This window comes from Dipodomys spectabilis, unplaced genomic scaffold (assembly GCF_019054845.1).
Source record: "Dipodomys spectabilis isolate Male_0828 unplaced genomic scaffold, ASM1905484v1 ptg000241l, whole genome shotgun sequence".
Taxonomy (NCBI): Eukaryota; Metazoa; Chordata; class Mammalia; order Rodentia; family Heteromyidae; genus Dipodomys; species Dipodomys spectabilis.
In genome coordinates, this window is record NW_024870918.1 from 4,305,898 (window position 1) to 4,324,536 (window position 18,639).

The 18,639-nt window shown below is 41.6% G+C and overlaps 1 protein-coding gene across 1 annotated transcript in view; it reads left to right on the forward strand.

Moving 5' to 3' along the window:
* Pgm5 (phosphoglucomutase 5) overlaps positions 1-18,639 on the forward strand; it is a 149,690-nt gene extending 131,051 nt beyond the window's left edge. The window contains exon 11 of the mRNA XM_042699375.1: positions 17,209-18,639. Coding sequence (XP_042555309.1) covers positions 17,209-17,298 — 90 coding nt within the window. The 3' untranslated portion in view covers positions 17,299-18,639. The remainder of the gene's footprint in view (positions 1-17,208) is intronic.

Below are 18,639 nucleotides of genomic sequence, written 5' to 3' on the forward strand. Positions count from 1 at the left end.
GTAGATAGGGGCTTACCCTTTCTTTCCGAATAAAACTCTGTTCGGTGTCTCATGTTGGGAAAGGAGTTTAAAGGGAAAGGCCTGCAAGTCCAGGAGTGCATACCGGGTAGGAATATTCCTGGCCTTTCTAGCTCTGACTCACTCTGACTTGGATCTATTTTTTCCCTCAGCATTCTTTTCCCTATTTGCCCAGGGTAAGTGCTTATGATACTTGCCTATATTTCTATTTATTCACTTATCATTCTCCCTGAACTCAGCCTAGAACCATTAGCCCTGGGTGAAACCAATTCTATACCCAAATGAGTCTGTCTCTGAGGTGGTCCATAAAGCAAAGTAGTGGTTTTTATAAAGCTTACGTTGAAGCCCCACAGCTCCCTAGGCCTGCTTTCAGTGCACTGCTCTTCTAGTCCCTACTACTACATATTTTTCACCCTGCTAGTGTAGAGTTTGTCAGTTTGTCAGAATGGCTTGGGGAACGCTTCTTGAAGTTGTTCTTCTGACCACTAATATTCTCCTACTCTAACCATGAGGACCTAATTAGATAGGCCTGTATTCTCAGCGCATGATCTAGCTAAAAAATTTGTATTAAAATAGCATATATTATTGACTCACTAACTTATGCCCTATTGCACAATATATTGAGGTCAGGATACAGAATAGACAGTTGTAAGAGAAATAAACCCCTGAGAGGAAGAGAAAACGGCTCAGCAGGCCTACCTGTGCTCCTCATTACCTAGCCCCAGCTAGCCTTGACATCCAAGTATTTTGAGGCTTTTTGTTTTTGTCAGTCATGGGGCTTGAACTCAGGGCCTGAGAGCTTTCACTCAAGGCTACTTGAGTCACAGCACCACTTCCAGTTTTATAGTGGTTAATTGGAGATAAGTGTCTCCCGGACACTTATCTTCAACTTGCAATCCTCAGATCTTAGCCTCCTGAATAATCAGGATTATAGGCATCAGCCACCAGTGCCTGGCTCCTTTTTGAGGCTTCTTATTTTGAGGAAAGTGTTTGTTTCCAGTGCCACCTGCCTATCTTCCTAGGGCTGAGGGAGGAAAAGGTGTTGGTTAATTGTTAACAAAGATCAAGGATAAGATACACTCAGAGAGTAGTGTGGTACTTACTAGTGTCGATTCAGGGCTCAACAGGCCAAGACTAGTTTGTATTGCTCTCCCAGCTGCAGAGAGAACCCTGTCTACCTTTTCAGCTTGTTCTTGCTTGCATCCTGAAAGCCACGTACACTCATTATCCATTAAAGTAAGTCACCTGTAGAGATTCCATCCGTAATTTTCACCCACTTCAGCAGGTTGTTCTTAATGTTTTACCTGCCCTAACCCAGTAGTCATAAACATCCAAGAGAACAGAAAGTTTCCAACAGGCTTATTGATATCGAGCTATTTCCCTTAGCACAGAGAATCATTTCCTTTTGAGACATTTAAAACTATATGTGAACATACTTATGTTTTAAACACGTACATCGGCAGTCTCCTGCAAATCTTAATTACTATCTCAATGCTTCAACTGGGGATAGAGGCAATATGTATGTGAATCTCCACCCCCTACATGTAGCTTTTCAAAGATTCAGCCATTTATTTTAAGGTGATGTCAAATTAATTTCTTTTGTACTCCTACATGTAGATTTTCTGTGATGAAGCCACTTGTTTTAAGATGATGTCGTTAATTTCTTACCTACATAAATTAAAAAAAAAATTGTGCTGGTACGGGACCTTGAACTCAAAACCTTTTGTTCACATTTGGGTTGCTTGCTCACAGCTGCTGTTCTATCACTTGAACCAGGCTTCCAGCCCAGCTTTTTGCTACTTACTTGGAGAGAGATCCTCAAGGAGGATCAAGCTTCCTGAATAGCTAGGATTGTAGTTATGATCCATCAATGTCCGGCTTATATAAAAATATGTTAAAACTCCTATTTGCTTATGAGTTGGTGATAAGTAGAGGAAAGACATGGGCGGGCCTAGAGGAGATAAGGGGTTTGTGTTGCCCTCTGTTCTTGACCTATCAGGAAGGAAAGCAACTAAAGGTTGATGGCTGGAAAGTTACACAGTTTTTCAACTGGGAGATTGATTTTACTGGCAGTCAGTAGGCCTTCGATGAGCTCTCAAACCGGCTGGTAATAATTTGGAAATAAAAAAAGGTTGAGCCAAAATGATTTTAATTCACAGGTAACCAGAAACAGGCCAATGGTTTCCATCTTCTATTCTTTCCCATCTTATTAGCAGGACTGCTAAATTCACTTTGAATTTGCCTTCTCCCCTTGTCCTTCTGAACCCATGGGTGGAGTAACTAATGAACAATGGAAGATCCAAAAGGAAAAGTTGGTTCAGGACTAGGATAATTACAGACTGATAATCAGCAAGGGACTAATCAACTGTTGGCTTTGATACTTTTGTCATAGGATATAACCCCACCCAATCGTCCAGAGTCCTTGAGAGAGACTCATTTCCTTCAACATTCCTGACAATGGATGAATTTATATATTTCTGATGAACTGCTCCTAGAAAATGTTGAGGACTTACCTAAGTCCCTCTGGATTTGATTCGTCTGTCAAACCAAAAGCCATCTTGCCATTTTGTCCCTGTCTTATAAATTCTTAGGAATTTGTAATGCAGAAATAGAGAGGGCTGAGCTATTTTTGGTTTATGTAGAGATAACATATAAACCCAGATACTTCGGAAAGTGAGGAAGGACACCATGAATATTTATGTTGAGACTGTCCCCAATAAGTCAGGAGACTTGGCTTCTGCAGAGTGACAGGTCTGTTTAGAGACAGGATTCTGAGAAACGGGCCCACCCAGGTGAACAACACTGTTTAGATGAAAGGGTCTCCACCCAGACGGCATATCCGAACTACTTAGAAGGTTGGGTAGAAATATCAAAGCTTGGGGCCACTCTCAGAGATTCTAGTTATATTGTTCTGAGATGGCACGAGTCTCATTATATAAAAGCTTCTCACACTTTAATCACCTACAACTAAGCACTCAGAGAATCAATGAACCTTGGCATAACCATCAGGATTCCTCCTGTCAGGGAGGTGTTGAGTAAAATAGGTTACCATTTTTAAAGTATCTGTCATGATAAGACTACTCTAGCGACCTTACATAGATCTGTTATATTCATCATTCCATTTCCTCCCAGGCAGGGTTAGTATCCTACAGCCCTGACTCAGTGGAACTATTGAGACCCATGGAAAAGATCCTTTCTAGACTGGAGAGTCAAACTAGGTTTTTGTTATAAGATATGCTGTTATCCATTAAATGGTTAAGGTCCACGAGAGAGGATATTTCTTCTTACTTGTTCCTGAGTGCACAGTATATCGGCAGACTTAGTTTTATTATTAGATTTGTCTTGTCATACGAACCAATTCTTTTGATTTTCTGGGTGTCAACAATTCAGTTCAATTCCATTCAGTCCAGTTCAGTTCACTTCTGACACAGTCTGAAATTAGCTCAGACCCCAGTCTGAGCTGGTTAGGCCCCAGTCTTTCAAGACCATCCCTACATTAGATGCTAGTCCCATCTCTCCTATGCCAACTACAAATTTAAGGCTTATTTTATGATCCTCCTTCAGGCTCAACAGTTCACTCAAATGATCCACCAGCATTCAGCAAGGGGTTTTACTGGTTATAAAGGACACAACTTGGAAACAGCCACATGGAAAAGAAGCACAGAGCAAGATATAAGAAAGGGTATGGCAGATTGGGATACTCTGTGCCCCTCCAGACTGAACAGTCTTTCAGTACTATAATGTGTTCCACATCAGTGGAACATAGCAGCAAGTTCTCCAAATCCTATTATTTAGCAAGTTCTGGAGGTTTCGGTAGCCAGGGATGATGGATGAAATCATGGATTCTTGGTTGTTGAACTCACCCTTCTTCAGGCCCTTCTTTCCTTCCCTGAAGCCAGGATCTGCAGCTCAAAGTTCCAACTCTCTGCCTGGGTAGTAGCTTTAGCAATCAGCCTCTAACCTGAAGTCTCCCAAGAGTTGCTTCATTAGTATAACATCAGATATGGTTGGAGTGTGAATGACAAAAAAGAACCACTCTGTACCAGGAACTGGGGACAAAGCCCAAATGTAATTTTTTTTAATTGTGAAAATACTGTACAGAGGGGTTACAATTACATGGGCAAGATAATGAGTACATTTCTTATCAAGCATTGTAGCCTCCTCCTTTGTTTCCCCTTCCCATCCCTTCCCATCCTCCCCCATCCTCTCCCCCCAAGCGCCCCCACCTAAAACTCCTCCCCCCCCACCAAAGTTGTAAAGTTCATTTTCGACATAACGACTTGTACATCTCATTGTTGCAATGGGTCCACCTGTATCCCTATTTAAACTATTTGTTTTTCCCCTTCCCCTCCACAAATTATAACAACATCAAATACAGTGAAAGCAGGGGTTATACCGTGGGGGAGAGACATACAAAGCAACAAAGAAATCATCTTATAAATGTGTTAGAAACAATCACATGAAAGAAAAAAACATTTGAACATTTAAAAATAATTCTCTACCTATGAAAAAGTGACCAAATGATGAGTTGTCTGTCCCTCACTTTGAATTAGCAATAAATAGATTTTATGAAACTTTTCTTTTTAGAGGGTGGTGGTACAGGGGCTTGAACTCAGAGTCTTGTGCTTGCTAGGCAGGTCTCTACTGCTTGAGCCACTACCCCAGCTCTGTCAATAAGTAGCTTTTTAAAACATTAAAAGAATAGTGTTTTAAATCCATATTAGTTATTTTTGCAGAGTTAACAGGGATCTGGACTGAGAGATCAAAAAAAAAATCTGGTGAGTAGAATTAGAACTTGAACTAATGTGTGTGATATAAAAGAGTTGTGAGTATAGTAGAGTTCAGAAGTGAAACACAGATGAGCGTTCATTTAGCCCCTTCCATTTTCATGACAAGATGATAATTTATACATGTTAGACATGTAAGTATGTCTTTGTATGAGAAATAGAACTTGATTTCGGAGTTAAATTAGGTTGATACACACACAGAGGTTATTTTGCTATATATATATACATACATATGTATATAAAACCTTGCACAGGGTTTTCAATCAGTCATATGTGCAGGAAAACCATGAAGAAATACTTCTCTTTTTTTCTCCCTAGAAATTAGCGTGAATTGCTACAATATGAAACTTTGGGGGCAGGAGGGAGTGACACAGGGAGAGTTTAGAAAAGAAACACTTGGTGAAAGACTTGAGCTATAAACTCAATGGCCAAGCTAAGGAGTTGGCTCATTCTGTTTGGAAGAGAGGCATGACCTGGTGGTCTTCAGGAATTCAACAATAATAAGAGTCAGAGAAGGATGACCAGCTGTTCTCTATAGCTAATGAATATGTAATTTGAGGAAATACACTCAAGCTGAACTGGAAAGGATCCAGACTGACTGCGAGGACAATCTCTCAATTGGTGATCGTTCCTGCCCTGTATGGAGCATTGGCTCCTGTTTTTCTAGAAGTTTTCTATCATCCTATATAGATTCAAATATTTTTTTAATATGGGCAAAGGTGGAAAGGACTGGGCAGAGTAATATCTCAAAATACTTTTTAGCCTTAAAATATCGGTTCTTGATTATAATGTTAAAAAAGAAGAAGAAAGGAAAGAAGAAACAAACAAGTTCCAGTCAGGTGGGTTAGATTTCCCTCTAGTGGTATATGAAGGAATTTAGTACAGCTATGTTTTTCCAATGCAGTCACTGGGAGCTGAATTAAACTTGGGGAAGAAGCAAACATATACATGTTTTCTATATTTCCACTTCCTTAGGTGAAATATCACTGGAAAGGAAAAATACCCAGACCCCCAGTTTCTCCCACTTAGATACTGGGATATGGACCCCCTCTCTCCACTACTCACTCTGCAGGTACCATGCATTGCTTTTCCTGCAGAGGAGAGCCCTTGCTGAGATGGTGGTTCTCTGATGATGGGAAACAAGTTCCCTCTACTGGCACTTTGGCAGAAGTTTCCTAGGACCAGTGTCCGTTGCAGACCAGGGCTATGTAGGGTTTTGAAGATAATTAGCCTTTCCCCCTGTCAGACACTGGGATCAGACCCACTTCAAGAATCCAAATGTGGGGGCTGGGAAGGTGGCTCAGTGGTAGAGTGCTTGCCTTGCAGGCATGAGGCCCTAGGTTCGATTCCTCAGCACATAAGCAGAAAAAGCCAGAAGTGGTGCTGTGGCTCAGGTGATAGAGAGCTAGCCTTGAGCTGAAGAGCTGAGGGACAGTGCCCAGGCCCAAAGTTCAGGCCCCACAACCAATAAAAACAAACAAACAAACAAATACATATAAATAAATATTAGGGAAGGCAAATGATGGAAGGGGTGACATTGATCAAAGACCAACGAATCAAAACCCATGTGGACAACCCCTTAAAATTAAATAAATAATAACAGGAACTCCAACAAAATCTGGGTTGTTTTCCTTAGGATGCAATTCCAGTTGTCTAAAATATCAAGTCACAAGTTCTTACCAAAAATAATAATTTTTTTTTCTGGAGGTTTGGCTTTGCTGTGTGAAACATAGGCTTATCTAGCTATTGGTTAACCCAGGGCTGTTCATGTCTGCAAATTCCTGAGTCTTGCTGGGTCTTGTTTACTCAGCCTGAAAAGAGAGCATGAATGAATTTGCATTGGTCACACAAGGACTGGTCATAACTCCTCTTGCCAGATGAGTGGGTTTGACAAGCTGTGCCCAGCACATGCCAGCTCTTCCAACATCCTCTTTGTTCCAGCCCAGATACACAGCACAATCAAGTTTCCATGCCTTTCAGCAGAAAGCTGCTCCAGTGTCATGGACTGATGGTGATTCAGGCTTTCTTTAAAGCGGTGCCCTTCTTTGGTGGATAGTAACTCATTGACTGTGCTCATCAACAAGAGGGTGTCTTCGCCAATGAATACTGACAGTGAACCTGGCCACTGGCTTTGACCTTTAGAAGGAAACCCTGGACTAGTCTAGGCCATTAAAGTGCATCTGGATGAGGCCAGGCCTAGATTCCTCCCACAGCCATGCTTCTCCCCCATGGGAAACAGCATCTGGCTGTCAAGGGGAGACACTTGACCAGCTGAGCTCTCCTGTCAACCTTAGGCTGATTTTTTTAAGTTTGATATCCTAGTTCCAGATTGAGAACATGTGTGGGATGCAGGCCAAGGCATTCTCCATCTCTTGATTTTTGCCTCCTGGAAATGTTTAGAAGGGAAAACAACTCTGAGAGGACAGCATTTCAATATCAGAATACTTAAGGATTGGCTAGAGGTAAGGCTGTGGCTCAAGTGGTAGAGTGCCCACTTTGAGCAAAAAGCAAAAGGTATGGGAGAGAAAGAAGGAGAAGGAGAAGGAATAGGAGGAGAAGAAAGAGGAGAAGGAAGAGGAGGAGGGGGAGGTGGTAAAGGATGCTTAGGCCTTGAGCAGGAGGTAAAGCAATTCAAGGCTTATGAAATTCTAGTTTTATGTTCCTTTAGGAAGGAACATAAAACATGCTCATTTCTGAGCATGTCTGTTAGTGTCAGTCATCCTGTGTGATACTGTTTGGTTGTCTGACTAATTAGAAGACAAAAGAGGAGGGGGCACAACAAACCCCACCAGGCCATATGGGGAGGTGTTGGTGGCACCCAGAAGATACGGGGGAAAGGGGGAAACTTGGGCTTTCAGTGTGGTTTCAAGGCAGGACAGATATGTTTAGGATTGGGTAGTTTGAATCATTTCAGAAGGCTCTTGAGCCTGGGGATTGTCATGATTGGTACCAGGCCTGGGGGGAAAGGGAACAGAAGATCGTGGTTCTAAGTATGAAGACTGAGAGTTTGACAGAAGTGGAGGTTGGTTTGCACATGGAGGGCACGCTGCTGGGAGCTGGCTGCTGACAGTCAGCTAACCTTATAGGCCCCAAGTATCAGCAAGGCCTCAACATAGAAATGCATCAGAATAAACAAATACACTTAATGCAGAGAAGAAAAAATAAAACTAGCCATTGTTAAATTTCAGGTGGCAACTATTTGGGGGAGAGATGAGTCTTTTTTTTTTTCCTCACATACTGTCAATGCTGTTTATTTTTGGCTTTGGGGCTAAAGTTGGACTCTGAAGTCAAATGCCTTTGGTTTTGTGCCCTATTTCTGCTATTTTCCAGTTCTGTGAAACTGGAACATTTAGATGGTCTAAACTTCCATTATTCTATCAATAATAAGAAATGCATTTTATTCAGTGATGATCATGATTAAGTCAGATTATTGATTATTCATGTAGTTTTGCCCCTTTCTAGCTCCTGATAAGACTTAATAAATGTTAGTTGTAATGAACATTATTGTTACTTCCTTGTTTGTGTGTGTGTGTGTGTGTGTGCGCGCGCGCGCGTGCGCATGTACATGCCAGTCCTGGGTTTGAACTCAGGACCTGGCACTGTCCCTGAGCTTTTGTGCTTAAAGCCAGTATTTTACCCCTTAAGTCAGCCCCACTTTCACCATTTTTGGTGCTTACTTGGAGATAACAGTCTCATGAACTGTTCCTGCCTGTGCTGGTTTTGATCCTCAGATCTTAGCCTTCTGAGTAGCTAGGATTATAAATGGGAGCCATCGGCTCCAGGTTGCCTTTTTTTTTTTTTTATTAATAATAATATTGACCAGTTTCCATTCCAATGAGGATAAACGAGTCTCATACTGTTCAGCAACTTGCTTTGGAATGGAATTAACCAGGCTTACCTTTTCCCTTCCTATTAACATCACAGTGGAACTCTGGAGAGGCCTTTCCACAGAGTTGACAACTGAGAACTGTCTTCCAAGAGAGCTTCCAGGGCACAACAACATAGCACGCTCCTGATACACCATACTGGGTCCAAAGGTTCAAAATGAACCTGAGATCCTCTACTTATCTCTGCTTCTGAGCTTTTCTTCTCCTTTCTCCCATTCTTCTGGACCTTTCCATCCATCCATCCAGTACATGAAACAAATTCATTGTCTTCTTTTTAAAAAACTGTATTGTCATTATAAAGGTGATATTTAGATGGGTTACAGTTACATGCATCAGGTAAAGACAACATTAAACTGTATTGTCATTATAACGGTGATATTTAGATGGGTTACAGTTACATACGTCAGGTAAAGACAACATTTCTTTTTGGACAATGTCACTCTTTCCTCCTAGTTTTTCCTTCCCATCCCCACCCACAAGTTGTAGAGTTCATTTTCAACAAAGTATCCAGTACCGTTGCTGCATCTGCTCACCCTTGGTTCACCTGTCTTCTTGACATAGAGCAGGATGTATTAGGCTGAGCTCCTTCAATGATCCCATTGTATCTAGGTTCAAGTGCTATTTGTAGACTGTTCTAAGCTCATTTGCCAAAGAAGAATCATTGAAGCACTAGAGTTGGTATGGGACAAAGGATAGGTGGGTTGAACAAGTTTCTGAGGTCTCCATTGGTGGCCGCAAGGTACATGTTTACTAGCTTTAAAGTATTGAAAATGAAAACTTGTTTCCCTGACGCAGGAGTCAGCCAACTTTTTCTGAAGCTCCACATAGTCGGTAATTTGGGCTTTGCTAGCTTTACTAGTTAGCTGGAGTTGATGTAACAAAACATTTAGGTTGAACAACTAAAACATATTTCAGGGTTTTAGATAAAAGTCCAAGATCAAGTTATCAAAAGGCTTGTTTCCTTCTGAAGAGCCATGAGGAATCTGTTACAGATTTTTGAATATGACCCATTGTGTACAATTTTTATTATCTTCAGAGATATAAATAAAAGTGAGTTTAGCTACCCAGTAGGCTTTGTAAAATGACATTTATATTTGTGTGCGTTCATGTACAGTATATATGAATTTCCAGATGTCTCTGGAAACCTCCAAATTGGCCTTCTGAGATTGAATTTACCAGCTGCTGGTTACAACGGAGCATGAAAGGAATATGTCTGCCATTTACACTTAGGAAATTATATTCTTTTTCAGGTGTTTGGTTTCTTTTTTTTTATTGTGAAAATACCCTACAGAGGGGTTACAATTACATGGGCAAGATAATGAGTACATTTCTTATCAAGTATTGTTGCCTCCTCCTTTGTTTCTCCTTCCCATCCCTTCCCATACCCCCCCAACCCCCTTCCCAATCCTCCCCCTCTCCCCCGACCAAAGTTGTAAAATTCGTTTTTCGACATAACGTCTTGTACATCTCATTGTTGCAATGGGTCCACCTGTATCTCCATTTAAACGATTTGTTTTCTCCCTTCCCCTCCACAAATTATACAAACTTCAAATACAGTGAAAGCAGGGGTTATACCATGGGGGAGGGACATACAAAGCAACAAAGAAATCATCTTATAAATATGTTATAAACAATCGCATGAAAGAAAAAAACATTTGAATACTTATCTTGGGGTTCATTTCCCTAACATCAACTTACCTGACCTTTTCTGCTTGACTCAGACATATACTAGTTATTGCAAATAAGGGAAACCATGGAACCCATGTTTCTTTGGGCCTGGCTTACTTCACTTAGTACAATTTTTTCCAAGGTGTTCAATTTCTTTTTTGGGGGTTTCTTCTTTTCAAAGCAGTTTCCTGTAGACAATATAAGAAAAATGGGACTGGGTACTCATGCCTATGATCCTAGCTACGTAGGAGGCTGACATCTGAGGGTCATGGTTCAAAGACAGAAGTGGCATTGTGGTTCAAGTGGTAGAGTGCTAGCATTGAGCAAAAGGAGCTCAGGGACAGTGCCCAGACCCTGAGTTTAAGCCCCAGGACCAGAAGAGAGAGAGACAGAGACAGAGACAGAGAGAGAAGTATACCAGAAGAAAAGGGATAAATGGAGTAAAAGGAGAGAAGCAGGTGGGCCCTGGTGAGCATGCCTGCATATGGGAAGCAGCCATGAACCATGTCAGCAGGTGCCCAAGCCAGTGTGTGCATTTGTGAACCAGGCTTCCAGAAGTGGGTAAGAGGGCACTGTTACATTTCAGATGCTTTAAGGGTGATCTGATTTACATACTGAGGAAGCTCCATATCCCTTAGGACAAACAACTCTGTTTTGGCTATTTGTCCTTTATTTGCTTTTAATTACATCATAAGGAATGACAGGTGACAGAATAGTATTCTCAAAATACTGCTCTGATGATATATCATACTGTCATTGAATTCCTTACTTGTGGGTCACTTTGCTGATTCCAGCTATTGTTAGCATGATATATCTCTTACTAACATTACTCAGAATTTACAGTTATGATGAGTTCTCTTTCCTCTTGTTTTATGTTTTGTTTTTATTTTTTGCTGGTCCTGGGGTTTGAACTCAAGGCCTAGGTGCTATCCCTGAGCTTTTTCTGCTCAAGGCTAGTGTTCTACCATTTGAGCCACACCTCCACTTCTGGCTTTTTGCTGGAAAATTGGAAAAGAGAGTCTCACAGACTTTCCTGCCTTAGGTGGCTTTGAACCACAATCCCCAGATCTTAGCTTTCTGAGTAGCTAGGATTACAGTTGTGAGCAATAGGCACCTAGCTCTCACTTTCCTCTTAATGGGTGGAATTAGCATAAAGTTAGGAAGCAGGAATGTTTTAAACTGTGTCTGGCCCTACTTTGAGCTCTGGCTATGCACAATGTAGTCCTTAGACCAGCAACACAGGTGTCAGTCAGTGGCTTCTTAGAAATGCAGAATCTTAGGCCACATCTTGTATCAACTGAATCAGATTTGACACACTCTTCAGGTGCTTTGTGTGCATGTTAAGGTTTCAAATGTCTCTCACAAATGACCTCTAGGGTCCTTACTTCCACCTCTGTTTAGCAGGATTGACTCTCCTTTGAGACCAGATAAATCCTCTAAGCTAAAACCAACTTGGCAACAGGTATAGGGGTATATAACCCCAGTTATTCCCTTTTAGGCTTAAAAAATTATTAAGAAAAGTACATATATATGTGGAAAACATATAGAAAGAAAAAAATCTATAGAGAGAAAAATATATAAAGGAAAAAAATATCGAAAAAATATATAGAGAAAATCACAAAAATGTTTCCAAGAGCCTTGAAGATCTATCTCAGCTTCTCAGGTCAGTTAGCAAAAAGGGAAACAAGAAAATCGGTTTCATTTCGGGGAGTGGGGTATCTCCATGGAAACATCTCAGTATTCAATTCTTCAGCCCTAGATTGTTTTCTTCGCAGTTACTTCATTGCCCTGAGAACTTCAAAATAAGCCCTGGATGACATCAAGAAAGTTACTAACTTGATTTCTTTCAAGACATGAAACCTTGCTAAATCTGTTGGATAAACAAGTCTGGCACAGTTTTAATTATACGGGGATACATCAGTTGTTCATCCCCATTTAAGGGTGATATGGCAGTTGTCTTAAAGGCAAAGAACAAGTTCCTGTGAGACAAAACAGCATTCATAAAATGTAATCAACAGTGAAGCCTGCTGATGTCTTTATATGGCAAGGAGTAAACTCTGTTCTGTAGAGGCTCGTGTCCACGTCTGATAGTTCCTGCTATGAATGCCTGTCCCATTAGAACTGCCTCCTTCCTGAGGCTCAGGTGGTCCTTGGTACCAGTTCTTCTTCTTTACGTGGTACTTCTATGGTTCAACTCTGCTCAATGTGACGTTCCCTCGTTATTGCTCGAGAACCAGCTCTGCCCTTCAGAAATAAGTGCCAACTGCTATGCCATTGGTTCACTTGGTACCAGCATTGTTTTTTATTTCCAACTGATGGTATTTCCTCTGGCTGGGTTTAGGGGCCCAGGTACACAAATAGAAAGCAAGGCTGATTTTATAAGACTGGGAGTGTTTTATTGATACAAAGAGATGTTGCCTTTGACTTAAGTGATTTGAGGTAGTTTTCACTTGAAAAAATAAAAAAAACAAGGTTACACTGACATTCTTAACTTCCCTTTCATCTTATCTTCTATTAGAAAACATAATATGAACTTCCTTTTATGGGCAAAGGTGGTGTAGCCAGACGGTTGTTGTCTATCTACCAAAGATCAACCTGTAGAAGTAGAATGCCAATCCTCCTCTTTCTACTACTGTGATAGCAAACTATGTCCCCTGTACAAGAGTGCTTATCAGTATATATCATTGCTTGCCTATATATATATATATATGGGCCAGGGTGACCACTAAGGGTTTTTTGGCTGTCAAACTGAAACCGGAGTTTTTAGACCCCAAAACCAAACTCCAGGAGTTGTACATATTAGATCTGGCTCTTCAACCCTGGTGAAGGGCAAGAGGAAGATTTATTATGTGGCAGCCATAAGAAGCCAACACTGAAACACATCTTCCAGGTATGGACATTGGGCTACATGCTTACATAGATAGAACACTGGATACAGGGGGCAAAAAACATACATATAGGGTCCCACCCACTGGTTGGGCTTGGTGAATCATTAATGTAGTCCTTCCCATTGGGAAGGTTTCCAGAGAAGTTATTATTCCTACCATCACTGGGTGGGTAATCTGTCGTGAGAAAAGCCTCTTTTCTATCCATGTAATTTGCTTCCTCTCTGTTAATCTCCAGAGAATCATTTTTCTGAAAAGTTTCTGCTTTGGCCAGGTGGGTTGGCCCTTGTTAATTACTTTTTAGGTACATCCTTTTCCTGCTGTACTTTAATTAAGACATCCTATTAGAGCTGGGCATCGGTGGCTCATACCTGTAATTCTAGCTACTCAGGAGGCTGAGATTTGAGGATCGTGGTTCGTAGCCAGCCCAGGCAAAGAAAATCCGTGACCTTCTTATCACCAATTAACTACCAGAAAACCAGAAGTGGCACTGTGGCTCAAATGGTAGAGTGAGTACCTTGAGCTGAAAAGCTGAGGGACAGCGCCCATGCTCAGAGTTCAAGCCTCGAGACCGGAAAAAAAAATACATCCTATTAGAAGATTCTCGAATTGTACAATAATAGCGAATGCTTATGCATGTATGTCAGTTCTGTTACCTACTCATTCGGCTCATTTTGTCCTCACCTGTTGTACAAAGTAAATGCCCTTTATTCCATGTGAGGAAAATGAATGTGTAGAGAGGTTTATGTGACTTTACCCAGATTGCAGGGCTCAAAAGGGACAGAGCCAGGCTTTCATCCAGGGAGCTGAGTATCCAAGTCCACACCGTCTAGCCTCTTCTACCTGTCTTCAGGTAAGGAACACAAGGTTTACAAGTCTGGCTCCCAGACCTGGGTATACAGCAGGATCATGAGCATGAAAGGCATTTGTCAGGGTATATGTTCCTTGCTAGGTTAGCAAGACTATGGATTCTTCATCTCTGTGGCTACAGACCACATCAGGATCATCAGATAATTCTAAGCTGGTCCTCAGGTAGCAGAAATAGATGACCAATTTAGGGGAGACCCCGTGGATGCTTTTACTTCCTGGATCCATAAGCACAAAGCCAAGCCGAATCACATTATTGTTCCAACCATAGCCACCAGATTTTCAAAAGCAACAGTTAGGTCCACTAATGTAGATTTTAGCTGTAGAAGTCCTTTAGGGGGGCAAAGAGAGAAAGAGGAGGCAGAGTCCTCAGAATAATACAGACTGGAGAGACAGTCATCCTGTTGGCTTTTTTCCCCTTCTGGTTTCAATTCTGCAGTCGTTTCTGCTAACCTTTTATAAGGGTGGGGAAATAGGTCCATTTTTCATTCAACTAGGGAGTATATTCTGCATGAAGCAATCCTTTGAAGTCTTCTGTGATATACTTGAAGAAAAATGTGAAGACATGATAAAGACATTTAGGAGACGTGTAGATCTGAACCAGTTAGGGTTCCTCTTCCTTGTGCAATGTCTTGGCTGCAGACACAAAAAGAGAGAAGAAAGGAAAAGGGAAATAGCCATCTGGGGAACATTTCTGAGAGACTGAAGGGGGAAACTCTTGCAAATGAATTTGTACTTCCTAGAATGCTGAAAGAGCACTGAGGTTTTGTCTAATGCCTTCCAACTGGGCCCACAGAGGTTGGCCAGTGAGCATGCGTGTGCCCTTAGACTTCTTCCGTGAGCCTTCCATGCTCAGTACTTTCATGATGCTTCCATGGGTGAAGCCAAATGAAGTTCCCATTTGAACAGACAGGAAAATGGCCTCTGTATTTTAACGTGGGATTTGCAATCCCAATGCCTCCTAAAACCCCAAAGCAGAGAGGGTGGTGTAAAAGGGTCAAGGTGGCTTCTATCAGGTGAAACACTGAAATCCAAAAATGCTGCCTTATTTTCCTTCCATCAACCTCTTTGGCCGAAAGGCACCACGGCATTTTCCCCCGCACAAGAGAGTTTGTATGAAGGTCTAGCTTCCATATTGACAAGATAGATGGATTTTTCTAAGTTCTGTACTCTAATTCTCATTTATCTGTAGGCATTTCCCATCATCAGTATTGGTCCATTTTGGATCAAGACAGACTGATGATGTGAAAAGGGGGATTAAAAGAGGCTGGGCATGGTGGCAGATACCTGTAAACTCAGCTACCTGGGAGAAAGAAGTAAGAGGATCAAGGTATGGAGGCTGGCCTGAGCAAAAGCATGAGACCCTGAAAAACAAATTAAAATGAAAAGGACTGGGGTATGATTCAAGTTGTTTCAATCAGGTGAAGTTACTTCATAGCTATTGGTTATTGAGCGTATACATTGAAGTATGTGAAATAGCCACAAATATATCAAGTTATTAGTCTTGCTTCCAGATCAGTCTTTTCAAAGTAGAGCTCTGATGGTGTTGTTACCTTTCAGCTCTGTGAACTTCCATATCTGACCTTTCCTAATGAATTAAAGTTGGGTACCTTATTCTACCATTTAGAACCTTCAAAATCAGCTTGTCTCGTATATCTTTGAGGATTTCTGTCCCTACACTTAATTCGGGGCAGCCTGGACCCACTACTGACTTGTATCCTGTACATTGACTTGTGCTTTTGCTGACTTAGAACACATGTACTCTTGTCATGCTTGCTTCTATTCAGAATAGGTTAAACCTAATCTTCCCTAACTACAAGCATTATTTTTCTAAATCCAGAATCCTTATTTGCTCTAACTTTCCTATCAGGATCTCTTTATTAGCATCTGTTGAAAATGGACTGACTTCATTTTCATGTCAGTTTATTTATTTGCTATGGAAAGTTTACATTAGTGAACTAATATGGAAAAAACGATACTATTTGGCAACTATAAATACACCATAAAAACAAAGTCAATAAAAAATATATAGCAACATCTTCTAGTTGGGTAATTCTTGCCTGCGACATGCAATATCTTGGTTAAAGTGTTAAAGATTGGCAGCAAATTGTCTGTTGATATCAATAGGATGGGGGAGAAGGGAGAGAATAAACTGATTTTCTTGCTCTTTTATAAAGTGATGCTGAATCTATGCACCAATTAAATCATCCTTAGTATGTGCTCCACTTGAGGGAAAATGCCTTGCCCTTGACCTAGATTCACAGCTAAAAGGCAAGAAATCAATCTCATTCTCTTCACATCTGTGGCCCATGCAAGGATCCTCGGGCCTCTACACCACCCCACCTGAGAACACTGAGAGCCCTCCACAACCAGAGTATTGTAAGACAGGAAGAAATCTCTGATTTCTGCAGCACTAGCAATGGTTCTGCTTTCTCCAAACATCGGATAATGGGTTCTTCAAATCCACAGTCTTAGGATAAAGAAGGAGCTTTTTTTCTCCCCTCACATTGCATGGAGGATGACTGGAGGAGTTTTTCTGAACTTTTTTAAATTCACATTCTCGGTTTGTAAAATGCTCTCATGTTCTAGTAGAGCCTAGGCACTTTCCGTGTGTGTGTGTGTGTGTGTGTGTGTGTGTGTGTGTGTGTGTGTGTGTGTGTGTGTGTGTGTTTGCAGTACTGAGGATTGAATTTGGAGCTTTCTGCATAAAAATCAAGCACTCTACCACATGGGCCATGCCTTTAGTCCTTTCATATTTTTTTTAAATTTTGTTTTTGAGAAAGAAACTCTGTAACTTTATCCTCAAATTTATAGTCCTCAGCCTCCTGAGTGACTGGGATTTCAAGCATACCCCACTACACCCAGAAATTTACTCTTGAGTAAATTAATTTTGAAAATCAATCCATAAGACTTAGCTGCGCATCATCTGCCCTGCTTCTCTGCCCTGCCCGCTCTGCTCTCCTTTGAAGGAGAGAAAAAAGTGTCAACTGCCCTTTCCTCCCTGGCTGCCTGTAAACTCCACAAATGGGAATTTGACTCTAGCCCTGTCCTGCCTCTGATTTGAGTTGTTCATTCATGCTCTTCTTCCTTCCCCAGGCGGTGCTGAGCCCTCTCATCGCCATCGCACTGAAAATATCCCAGATTCACGAGAGAACAGGTCGCAGAGGACCTACTGTCATCACCTGAGCGGAGAAGGGAAGATCTCCCACCAGGGCCAGAGAGTGCTCAGCAGGAGACGCCTCCAATGCCTTCTTGCTACCTGTTGTGCCTCTTAGGACTTGGGAAGAACAAAAGTTCTTTTACTCTTGGGGGGTGAAAGGGTGGGTGGGAAAAGAAAAAATAACTTTTGTTTTGATTTGTTCAGTTCCTCTAAATGCCTCCTACCATAGTTGCCTTTGAATCTCACTCTCTGTATTTTATCACGCTGAGGGGGTCTTCCTTTTCAAGAAAAAAAAAAAGTGAGCTAGGTGGCTGTCATGAGCACAGGTTCCATAATTATGAAAGATAGAAGTGACAGAACTGTGGGCCCCAGGTAGGCTACACACACACACACACACACACACACACACACACACACACACACACACACACACACACACACACACACACAGAGGTCAGGTCCACAATGGGACAAGGTTTTAGATCTCATGGCCTGCCTCACTGCCAGCAGCTGCCCCATGACCAACATCCCCCAGCCTACCTTCACCTTCAACTTCTGCCAATCACAATGGCACACTTCCAATGAGACATATCAAAGGGTGTTTCTCTCTCTTACTGTAGAAGTGATATTACTTTACCTCTCAAAGCCACCTTTGTCCTTGCAAATGTAACCATTTACTGGGAAGCTAGCGAGGAGACTGTGGAGGAGACGAAATGAATGCTTACATTGGTAGTGAGCAGGGAGGGAGTCCCTTGATTACAACACATAGGTTGATACGTGAGTTGGTACAATTCCTTTTGAGAAGACAAAAACACATGTGTGCACTAGCTCTGACTTACCCACTGAGGCCTATTTGCATGCACTAGTTTGGATGTAGTTCTCATCTTACTTGCAATGCCTAGAAAGGAAGAGTGGAATGCTGGGAAAGTAGGAAGTAAAGTGGTACTGGAAGGAAATGTGGGAGAGAATGGCTGGATAAGAGGGAAAGAAATATTATGGAAGAGTATGGCCCAGTGAGCAGAGGCAGAGGGCCACATTGGCTTTCTTTGCCTAGGAAGGAACAAAGGCTCTTAGAGCTCCAGTAGGCCCTTCTGTCCTGGGGCAAAAGACTAGATCATGCGACGTGTTTGCATATGTTTTGCTTCCTTGGGAACAAGCATGCTCACCACGTCATCTATGGAGATGACCTACTGCACTTTGACTGTTAAGCAATGCCTTATTGCTGTAGTCAAGGTGAATCCAAGCAAGGCAACATTCCCAGCAAGGTATTCGTTTCTATTTTCTGTCTGTGCTCTGTCAAGAACTTGCTAGGACATTTTAGCAGCAATAAAAAAAAGAAAGAAAGAAACTCCTTTGTTTTAACCTTA